This window comes from Macaca nemestrina, chromosome 12 (genome assembly GCF_043159975.1).
Source record: "Macaca nemestrina isolate mMacNem1 chromosome 12, mMacNem.hap1, whole genome shotgun sequence".
NCBI lineage: Eukaryota > Metazoa > Chordata > Mammalia > Primates > Cercopithecidae > Macaca > Macaca nemestrina.
In genome coordinates this window covers 607,599-618,988 of record NC_092136.1, presented here as the reverse complement: position 1 = coordinate 618,988, position 11,390 = coordinate 607,599, and the positions used below count along the sequence as shown (strand labels likewise).

Below are 11,390 nucleotides of genomic sequence, written 5' to 3'. Positions count from 1 at the left end.
CTCCGCCCCGCCCCCGCCCCCGCCCCGCCTGGGCTCTAGCCCCAGCCCTCTCCGCCCTCCCCAACACCCACCTGGAGCTGGGGCGCTGGGGAGAGGCGGGGCGCAGGGCCGCCTCCGCGGGATGAGCAGGACGAGGCCTCGAGCTCTTCTTTGGACAGGGCCTAGCTGCGCCCCAGCAGGCCGGGGGGCACGGGGGGACGCTGCCAATGGGACTTCGGGGGCAGCGCTGGCGTGATGCTGGGAGGGCTCCAGCCCTAGGGAGGTCAGAGCCTTGGCCGAGCCAGGTGCGCCCCTCAGATGCGCCAGGCGTGGGGCAGAGTCGCTTTCCTTAGCGGGCCCGCCCCAGGTCTGGGGAAGCTGGGGTAGAGGCTTCGGTGAGCGGGTGGGTGTCAGGCAGGACCCAACCATGCCACAGACCCAGGCTTGGGGCCCTGAGCTCCCGGAGTGGGATGGGGCCTCCCTTCCTTACAGTGCAGGGGCTCCTCCAAGGCCCCTTTTCTGCCCAGCCTGGGCACTGAGAGATTGGGTGTCGGGGGCGGTGGGGACACCCAAGGCCCTCTCAGGATGCCTCTTCTTGCACTGCCCCGTGGCCAGGCCCCACCCTCTGCCCACCACAGGGGGACTGTCTGGTTCTGTTCTCATCTACCTGGCTCCCAGGATGGCCCTTCTGCCCAGCTGCTCTGACCGCTCAGAACAGGCCAGGGTGCAGTGGACACAGTGGGTAGCACCGGCTGCCACAGCAGTAAACTGGACAAGGAGGAAGTGAAGGGGCACAAGGCACCCCAGGCGCATGCAGGGACCCAAGGCTCCGGCTGCCATCCTGGGTAGGGGTGGCAATGAGGGGGTGGGAATGAGTGTGGCCAAGAGTCTGGGTCCCCGGTCCCCGGTCCCAGAGGGGCAGGGCTAGCGTGTTTACCCTGCTCTGGCCAGAGCACTTCCTGGGGAGGTGCCACAGGTGAGCTCGGCAGAGGGGTGGCAGGAAGTGGCCCTCCTCCTTCGGGCCCAGTGCCTGCCCCTGAGCCCGGGCAAGGCCTGGCTTCCTGGTTTACGGCCTTTGCAGTTTGATCCTGCAGTTTGCATGCCAAGATCCTGCTCCATGCATGAGCTTGCCCTGACCCAGAGCTCAGGGGTCACACACGCCAAACCCACGGTGCACCCTTGCCCTCACCCTCCCTGGAGGCAGAGCTGGGAGTGGCCAAGTGGGAAACAGGCGCTGGAGGGCACAGGCGAGGTGGGGGCATCCCTCTCCACTCCTGAATGGGTGCCTGTCAACACGATTGTGAGTGCAGAGCCTGCCCTCAGGAGACGGTACAGGCTGGTCTCTCAGGCCCCATCCACTCCGGACCACCTGGAGCCATGCGTTCCCTGTGGAGCAGGTGACCACTGCCTGTGTGCCCACTGAGACTGGAGGTGTCAGGATCCATTAACCATGAAGGCAACAGGTCTCTAGCCTTGGGGAGGAGGCCCTTCCCTGGTCTGCATGGTTCATGGGCTGAGTCCTTCAGATGGCAGGCATGCCCAGCCAGTCCTCTGCCAGTGCAGGCGCTGGTGAGGGAGGGGGCCCAAGGCGCTCAGGCGCTGGCGTGTGTGGTTCTGCTGCAAGGGCGCAGGGGTGGGAAGCGGGTCCTGAGGGCTGTCCTGCAGGTCAGCCTGCAGGTCCTCACCGTGGCCTCTGGGGGCGATAGGCAGGTCAAAGCAAGTCCGCCCAGGACAACCGGGTGCTCCTATCGCTTCCACGAAGACAGGCAGGAAAGTCTGTCCGGGTGCCATAGCCACCCCAGCTGAGGGAGCCCCAGTGGAGGCCCAGGACAGCCCCGCAGCCTCCTGCCCTCAGGAGTCCACCGAACGGAAGGCGCCCAGCAGCCAGGGCCCGAGGGCGAGGCCAGCCAGGAATTGACCAGCTGGCAAGCAGGGTGTGCTCTCTTGAAGGGTGGGAGAACTGGCAATGGGGTGGGGGAGGTGGCCATAATTAGGAGAATTCAAGGAGACATACACATCTCTTTTATTTACAAAATGCAGTGAAGAGAAAATATCTAGGTATTAGGATGTGATTATTCCAAACATAGAGAACACACAATAGAACCAAATGAAGGGAAAGCTACTATAACAGCTTAGATACTTTTTAAGGAGAACTTACAGTAAATCTGGGAATGCGAAAAAAATCACAGAGCTAGAATTTGTTTAGCACTCAGTGCAAAAGGCAAAAGTTGCTAAAACTGGAATGGACGGAGGCTCAGAATGTGGGCCCCGCAGCTGCTCTCTCTCCTGCAGTTCCATCCCCAGCCTCAGCCCTGACCTCTCCTCCGAAGCCCCTAAAGGGAGGAGTGTGGCTGAGATGGAAATTCTCAAGCACCAGAGCTGTTGGCTTGTTTGCATTTATTGCTTTAGGAACCCAGAGTGCACTCTTGCCCCCGGGGCCTGCCTGCCTGTGAGGCAGAGCTGGGGGCACTCAAAGCACAAGGCCTACCCCATCCTGCTTCTCCAGCCGGACTTGGAAACACAGGTGGGGCCTGGCCACGGAGTAAACTGGGCTCTCAGAGCACCATCAGGGAACTAGGGGGTGATGGGGGAGGCGGTGAGACGAGGCCTCTGTTCTGAAGGGCTCTGTCCTCCCTCTCAGCCCTGGGGGCCCATGGGGGTCCATGGAGGCCTGGCTGCTGCAGCCAGACCCCACTGACAGGGCTGAGTGTGCGCTCCCGGGACTCACCTTGAAGGCAGTTCTGTGTGGTCCCTACCCTCCCTGCAGCTGTTCCCAACACCAGGGCCTCCAGCAGTTTGTTCTGCTCTGGCTCCTGCTCCCACCCCTGCCAGGACAGATGGAGCCGTCCGAAACCATCTATGGCCAGTCGCTAGGAAAAGTGCCCTTCCTGTCCAGGAATGGGAGTGACAGCTGGGGGACTGGTCGGGCCCAGGAGGAGGGCCCCAGTGTGGGGTGTTCTGGGTGCCCGCAGCTACCTGGTGAAGGCTGCAATGGCAACCACCTGCAGGACGGCCTCCAGGCCGTGAAGGGCCAGGAGTGTGGCACTGAGGGCCCAGTCTGCCCACAACACCAGGGTCTGCCAAAGCAGGAAGTAGGCAGAGAGGAGAGCGGTGCCGGCCGTGAGGGCCAGGCTGGCGGCCAGCGGCCTCTCAGCCTCTGTCAGGTTGCCCCTGGTACCTGGAGAACAGAGCAAAAGGGGGAGTGAAGGTGGCGCAGGGTGATCCCCAGAGCCCACTGCCCGCAGGTACCTGGCAGGCTGCTGGGACCAGAGCAGATCCTTGCCCTACGTTCCTGGGGGGCCTGGGGAATTCCAGGGAAACAGCCCCCATGGCCACCCAGAACTCAGGAGAGCCAGAGAGCGTGTGCAGCACGGGCGTGAGCCCCTCCTGGGGCAAGTGCCCCTGCAAAACCAGTGTGATCTGTCTCTGGGTCTTCTGGGTCGGCTGTGTGGGCGAGGGTGAATTTGGTTTCTAAAATGATTCAACTGCATCTGCCACCTTTTCCTAATTCCAAGTGGAACTGAAGGGATTTTTTTGAAAAATTCCCAAAATATTTTTCTCTGGTCCAAGGCCAGTTCTGGAAAATTTCATGGATACGTATTAAAAACAAAACTGCGTATTTAGCAAACAAATGAGTCAGGCACTAGCTGAGCCCAGGTGCCTGGAGACCCTGCAGTGTGCGGCACGCTTGGGGAGGGTCCCGGTTGGCCTAGCAGCCCCCAGCAGGGCCAGACCACACCCTGTCCCCACCACCTTGGGGCAGGCCCAAGCCCCTGAAGATCCGGCCAAGAACCGGGCCTCCGTGCAGCAGTGGCGCTCGCACCCTCCCAGCAGTACCCACTCTGGGGGGCAAGCTGTAGAGGCTCCAGGACCATCTGTAAGTGCAGACGACACTGACGGCCGGGCACCCCTCAGTGGAATGGGCAACTGACAGAACTCGCCTCCATCCTCCTAGTGTGTCTGAGGCCTGGTAACAAGAGGAACGGTGGGGGCCACCCTTCTCTGCAGCCTCGGTTCCTCACTGGACATCGAGCATCGGGGTATATCTGTGTGTCAACAAGAGGGGTCCAAGATTCCAGCCTGGCAGGCGCAAAGTGCCCTGGAAGTGCCCACTGCGTTCCCCACGGCAGGGCAATGTTTCACAAACACATGTGTTTAGGTGCACGTGTTATGACCATGAGCACGCAGAGGGCTGGAAGCCTGTACCCCACTGGCCACAGAAGTGAGCTCTGGGGAGGGCAAATTTCCATGTTTTACTTCTGCACCCCTTGAATCTTGTACAAGAATATATCCTTGAACAAACTGTGTGGTTAAAAAAAGGGGAGTGAGGTACTTTGGAAGGCCAACGTGGGCAGACTGCTTGAGCCCAGGAGTTCAAGACCAGCCAGGGCAACACAGTGAAACCTTGTTTCCAGCCGGGCATGGTGGCTCACACCTGTATAATCCCAGCACTTTGGGAGGCTGAGGCGGGCAGACCACGAGGTCAGGAGATCGACACCATCCTGGCTAACATGGTGAAACCCTGTCTCTACTAAACATACAAAAAATTAGCCGGGCGTGGTGGCGGGCGCCTGTAGTCCCAGCTACTCGGGAGGCTGAGGCAGGAGACTTCTGTGAACCTGGGAGGTGGAGCTTGCAGTGAGCCGAGTTCGCGTCACCGCACTCTAGCCTGGGTGACAGAGTGAGACTCCAACTCAAAAAAAAAATTAGCCAGGCGTGGTGGCGGGCGCCTATAGTCCCAGCTACTTGGGAAGAGGGGGAGGGCTGAGGCAGGGGGATTGCTCGAGCCCAGGAGGTCAAGGATGAAGTGAGCTGTGATTGCACCACTGCACTCCAGCCTGGGCAACTGAGTGAGACCTCTCAAAAAAAGTAGGTCACTTGAAGGGGTTGCAGACTTGGGGATCCCTAGAGCTGGACTCGGGACGCTGGGGGCTCCCACCCCTCTAGACTCTGCTGCCTTTTGGGACCTGGCAGAACTCTCCAGGGCTCTCTCCTCAGACAGCCGAGGCCAAGGGGAAGGGGGTGCTGGTGAATATTCCAGAGCTCCGGATGTGGTGGTGGGCTGGGCTTCTGATCTCAGTGCCATTACCCAGTGACTTCTACAAGACACACTTCCAAACACAGACTCTCCCAACGATGCCCCCAGCGTTGTTTGTCTCTGGGACAAAACTTCTCGATTAATACTTAATGACACTGTAAGGTGAGCCTGCAAAGCAACTGGGTAAGCAGTTTGGATAAAAAACGTCTCCGAGAACCATACTGTAAAATAATTACTATTGAAAGGTTGTGGTAACAGAGAGCAACTCTTAGGACAGGTTCTTCACGGTGTTAACATGCACTCACCCAGGTATAACCGCAATGCTTCCAGAATCCCCATCAGAAACAGCAGAGCAAGATCGAGGACCAGGTAGTGGTGAGGACAGCTGAACACCTGACCTGGAGAGCAGAGGTGCAGACGGAACACAAGTTACCTGGCGCAGCAGCAGGAGCCGCCTCAGCTTGCCTTTTCCTTTTCCTTCTTTTTTTTTTTTTTTTGAGACAGGGTCTTGCTCTGTCACCCAGGATGGAGTGCAATGGCGCAATCTCAGCTCACTGCAACCTCCGCCTCGTGGGTTCAAGCAATCCTCTCACCTCAGCCTACTGAGTAGCTGGGACTACAGGCGCCCACCACCAAGCCCGGCTACTTTTTGTGTTTTTAGTAGAGATGGGGTTTCCCCATGTTGGCCAGGTTTGTTTCGAACTCCCGACCTCAAGTGATCTGCCCGCCTCGGCCTCCCAAAGTGTTGGGATTCCAGGCGTGAGCTGCCGCGCCCAGCCTGACTTACTTTTATACGTGATCATCAGGAGCGTGGCGAGGAAATACAGGGCGTAGTACGTTCCACTGAGATAAAACAGCATTTGAAGGGGAACTGAAGAGAGCTGGTGAGTGGTTAAGAATCCTCAAGCTCAACGGACCTGGGAGCAGCCTCCTAGGTGGCTGAACAAGAGAGGCTGGTTCTGTCATCTGTTTGGTGGCCACAGACACCACGGGACCATGGGGTCCTGGCAACGGCTCACTGCCCGTCTGAGGCTTCTACCACTATGCTGGCTGCCACTGGGGTCCCATGAGCTGGCAAGGCCTTTGTGGGACCCCCCCACCGTCCACGCCAGAACAATGCAGTCTGTGCACCGCAGCTTCTGCCCTCAGTGACTGTGGACTGGTCAGGGGATGCCTCCACACACTGGCACTCCCAGTGATGTCACCCTGACTCTGGCCCCAGTTATGAGTTACAGAGAAAAAATAACTTTGTCATTTTCTTTTTTTTTTTTTTTTGAGATAAGAGTCTTGCTCTGTTGCCCAGACTGGAGTGCAGCAGCACAATCTTGGCCCACTGCAACCTCCGCCTCCTGGGTTCAAGTGATTCTTCTGCCTCAGCCTCCTGAGTAGCTGGGATTACAGGCGTGCACCACCACACCCAGCTAATTTTTTGTATTTTTAGTAGGGACAGGATTTCACCACGTTGGCCAGGCTGGTCTCAAACTCCTGGCCTCAAGTGATCTGCCCACTTCAGCCTTCCAAAGTGTTGGGATTACAGGCATGAGCCACTGCGCTCTTCAGAGGAAATATATTTCTGTTTGGGGGGACTTAAGTATCTACTAGCCATTTCCTGAGCTGTGTACATTTCCTATTTGTTTATGCCAGTATGAGTCTATGGGGCCAGGCACAGTGACTCACGCCTGTGATGCCAGAGCTTCAGGAGGCCGAGGCTGCAGTGAGCTGTGATTGCCACACTCCAGCCAGGGTGAGAGCAAGGCTCCGTCCTTAAAATAAAATAAACAAACAAAAATAAAATAAAATGAATCTAGGGACATTCAAAGTGAGGGATTTCCATCTTCCTGCCACTACTGGCCGAGACAGAGGCAGGTGGCCATCCTCTTCGGAGCCAGGCAGTCTGGTGTGCTTAGCCACTTTGTACAGGGCTGAGCAGGCAGGGGATGGAGCCAACACAACTGATCCAAGGAAGTTACATCAACTCTCTAAATCTGTCAAGCAACACCCCCCTCTCCAAAGTGGAATTACTAGACAGAACTTAAGGAAAACGTGGGGTGAGGCCGAGTGCTCTCTGCGTGGCAGCAATTCGGGCCTCTGGGTGCTGTCCTGGAGGGGCACGCAGTAGGATACCACTGTGGAGGAGCCTCTCCCTGAAAGAGAAAGGGGCTGTGAGCAAGTCCCGACAGCCACCAGGAGGCTTTCCTGGGGCTGTGAGCAAGTCCCGAGAGCCACCAGGAGGCTTTCCTGGGGCTCGCTCCACACTGATAGGAACCACCCCTGCTTTATTCTCTTTTGATCTCATATTTGTAGAAAGCAGTAAACATATACCATGCGCCTGCCCCTAGGTATCTCCCGTGCCTCTCTAGCCATCCTTCAACGAGGCTAGGAGCCTCTGCCTTTCAGAACCTGAGGCTGGAGGCAGCGAGTATGGGAGGAACCATGGTGGGAAGTGAATCTTCCACTTCACCCTGGGCCAGACCCACCTGGCCCTCAGGGAAAGCAGCACCCTGAGCCTACCCAAACAGCAGCTCTCCTCGTTGTCTGTGGCGTCTCTGTATTTGCCACACATATATGACTAACGAAAACCTTTTCGGCCGGGCGCGGTGGCTCACGCCTGTAATCCCAGCACTTTGGGAGGCCGAGGTGGGCGGATCATGAGGTCAGGAGATCGAGACCATCCTGGCTAACATGGTGAAACCCCGTCTCTACTAAAAATACAAAAAAAAACTAGCCGGGCGTGGTGGCGGGCGCCTGTAGTCCCAGCTACTCGGGAGGCTGAGGCAGGAGAATGGCGTGAACCCGGGAGGCGGAGCTTGCAGTGAGCTGAGATCCGGCCACTGCACTCCAGCCTGGGCGACAGAGCGAGACTCCGTCTCAAAAAAAAAAAAAAAAAATTCCTTTGGAATTTTATCCCCAAACATCCCTCCAAAAATAAGAATTTTCTTTTTTTTTTGAGACGGAGTCTCACGCTGTTGCCCAGGCTGGAGTGCAGTGGCGCGATCTTGGCTCACTGCAAGCTCCGCCTCCCGGGTTCCCGCCATTCTCCTGCCTCAGCCTCCTGAGTAGCTGGGACTACAGGCGCCCACCACCGCGCCCGGCTAATTTTTTTGTACAAAAATAAGAATTTTCAAAACTAGCAATGCAGCAGTCCAATCTTTTTATCATGCAACCTCTTGGGCCTTCTCCCACCCCCACCTGAGAGATGACAGGAAGCTGGAGGAGTGAGTGGAGCCTCTTTCCGCATTTTCGATTCTGAGGTTTTGCATCTGAAGACTCCCCTGACTCATCCTGGATCCACGGTGACCTGGGTCGGACTAATTGTCTGAAAAGGGCTCACGCTAGTTGCACATGTGATATGTGCACGTCTCTACATGTGTAAATACATCAATATAGATCTAGAATTGGGTGGAAACCTTTCATAAAAGGAGGCTCAAGCTGCACCGCTGGGCGGCAGGCAGGACAACAACCTGAACACAGCCTCTCTGTTCCATTTCCACTTCAACGCCAGGGAGGGCAGGACAGAAACCTGGCGTTAGTGAGATTTTGTGGCTGATCCCACAGCTTCTTGAGCAGATCTGGGGCCTTCTGTGCCAGAGTTTGTGGAATCTCACATGGGCAAGAGTCTTGAGCCGGTAAATACAGGACATCGGCATCAGAGACTCAGAACAGGGCTCCTGGAAGAGGCGCCACAGGCTGGAAGCAGGAAGCCAAGTGCACGGCAAACCACGTCGCATCGTGTTACCGGCAGACCACTCTTTAAACCCGATCTGTTCTTTTCCAGGCCCTAGCTAAACCAGGCTACCTAAATACCTGTCATTATCTGTGATGATTTCGCATTAATTGGGGTTTTTGTCCCTTCTGTTCCTTTTCTTAGAGGTTGGCTTCTTAAACACTTCCAATATGTCTGCTAGTTGCTCATTGCTACAGATTGAAGTTGTGGCGTTTGGGGGAAAACTGTATAAAAGTCTTAAGTGATGTAACATTTAAATAATTAATATGAAGGGCGGCTATAACCAGCTGTTATAGGGCGGCTGTTCTAACGATTCTAGACCTGCAGGAGCTCATTCTGACTGAACGTCGCCCTGGCTTTCAGGACATTTTTGGTCAGTGACTTACTGTAATCACAATGTGGCTATGAATAGCTGTGTCAGGCGAAGTTAAACATGGAAGTAAAAGAGAACAAATGTTTTCCCTGATGTAACGGACAAGGTGTGTTAAGAGATCTTGTTCTGGTATACACTTAATTTTTTTAGAGACAGGGTTTTGCTCTATTGCCCAGGCTGGAGTGCAGTGGCGTGATCACAGCTCATTGCAGCCTCAGCCTCCCACGCAGCTGTGACCACAGGCTCCCTGGGGAAATTTTTTTTTTTTTTTTTTTGAGACAGATTTTCGCTCATTGCCCAGGCTGGAGTACAATGATGCGATTTTGTCCCACCACAACCTCTGCCCCCACAGGTTCGAGTGATTTCTCCTGCCTCAGACTCTCATGTAGCTGGGATTACAGGCATGCACCATCACACCAGGGTAATTTTGCATTTTTAGTAGAGACGGGGTTTCTCCATGTTGGTCAGGCTGGTCTCGAACCCTCGACCTCAGGTGATCTGCCCTCCTTGGCCTCCCGAAGTGCTGGGATTACAGGCGTGAGCCACTGCGCCCGGCCTTCCCCGGGGTAATTTTTAATTTTTTTTTTGTAGAAGGGGGTTTCGCACTGTTGCCCAGGCTGGAGTGCAGTGGTGTGATCATGGCTCACTGCAGTCTCAACCTCTTGAGCTCAAGTGATGCACCAGCTTCAGTCTCCCACGTAGCTGGGACCACAGGCTCCCCGGGCTAATTTTTAATTTTTTTTTTTTTGTAGAGGGGGGTCTCGCTCTGTCGCCCAGGCTGGGGTGCAGTGGCGCCATCACGACTCACTGTAGTCTCGACCTCCTGGGTTCAAGTGATCAGCCAGCCTCAGCCTCCAGAGTAGCTTGGTCCACAGGGGTGCGCCACCACGACCGGCTGATGTTTACAATTTTTCTGTAGAGAGGGTGTCTTGCTATGTTGCCCAGGCTGGTCTCAAATGATCCTGCAGCCTCGGCTTCCCAAAGTGCCAGGCTTACAGGCGTGAGCCACTGCGCCCAACCTAAACTTAATTTTTAACCTAATGAAAATACACAAACAAACCTGATTACTAGAGGCTGCCCTGCCTATGGAATAGCCATTCGTTATTCCGTTAAAACAAAGCACCTGATTTCCAGAGAACGCGCTCGAAGGTGTGGCACTTCAGCGCCCGCGTTTGAGCGCTCTGGCTGCACCCACAGACAGCAGAAGGCGGCCCCTCTGCAGCACGGCCGATTTACTGCTTTGGTCTGTCCCTTCCTCCTCTCGGAGGCGAGTCTCTCACGCAGGACGCCTGAGGCACGGGCACCCGCGGTTTCTTTGGCGAAGGTTCCAAGGCTACCGAAACCCCGCGCCCATCCCGCCCACGTGTCTTCACAAAAGCCACGCGCGGGACAAGAGCTGTCGGGGACCGGGTCCCCGAGAGCCGCTCCAAAGCCGCTCCGCATCCACCCTGCCCGGGCCCAGGCGCCCGCGCGCGGGGGAGCTCCTCGGGGCGCAGGACGCCCGCCACCCAGGCCAGGCCGCGCTTCTCAATGGGGTGACGGAGCTGTCTCGCTCACGTAGAGACGCTGGCACAGCCCCGTGAGCGCACCGAAAACGGAAACCAGATTGTCACCACAGGGAAACGCCGCGCCCGCCGCTGCTAGCCCGGAAGCCCCCACCCGCCCGAGCTCACCTCGCCGCGCGGCCGCCATCTTACCCGCCCCGCCCGCCGGTCCGTCGCGATCCCGGCAGCCTCTCGGCCAGCGCCGCTCGCGCTCCTTCGGCCATTTTCGCGTCTCCTGACGAAGGGGCCCGACCGCGCCGCGTTTCGGGAGCGGACGTCCGAGCCACGGCCGTAGTCCGTCCGGCACCGCTCGGGCACTTTCGGAAGGGAGGAGGCGGAGAACCGAGGTTCGGGAGCATTCGGGCTCGGGGACATTCGGCTCGTCTCGGCTCGGCCTCGGGCTGACTCGGCTCCCGCCGGCAGCGGGAACGGGCGAAACCCGCGGCACTAAGCTCTGTCTCTGAGAGGCAGAATTGCGCCAGGCGCGGGCGAAAATCTGCCTAGAGCCGTCCAGCCCTGTCGGCCGGGGACAACAGCCGTCTCAGCCTGTTAGGCAGTGAGGAGAACCGGGGCTCAGTCTCTCGGAAGCCCTCGTGCGGACTCGGACCTATTCGGACTGACTCGGCTTCCTACTTCGGGGAGCTTCGACCCTCCTCGGTTCAGGACTCGGTCTCGGCTCGGCGGCTTCGTGCAGATTCGGCTCTTATTCGGGCAGCCTCGGTTCGCCTCGGT

The 11,390-nt window shown here is 57.2% G+C and overlaps 1 protein-coding gene across 1 annotated transcript; it reads right to left on the bottom strand.

Annotated features, from left to right (window-relative positions):
* Nucleotides 1–84: 84 nt before the first annotated feature.
* Nucleotides 85–11,328, bottom strand: LOC105494140 (transmembrane protein 80). Its single transcript, XM_011762289.3, is given in 8 exon segments — nucleotides 85–1,615; nucleotides 1,618–1,672; nucleotides 2,956–3,157; nucleotides 5,323–5,415; nucleotides 5,805–5,898; nucleotides 7,142–7,161; nucleotides 10,788–10,860; nucleotides 10,862–11,328. Coding segments are annotated over 8 exon segments (885 nt in total). The 5' UTR covers nucleotides 11,018–11,328; the 3' UTR covers nucleotides 85–1,423.
* Nucleotides 11,329–11,390: the final 62 nt, after the last annotated feature.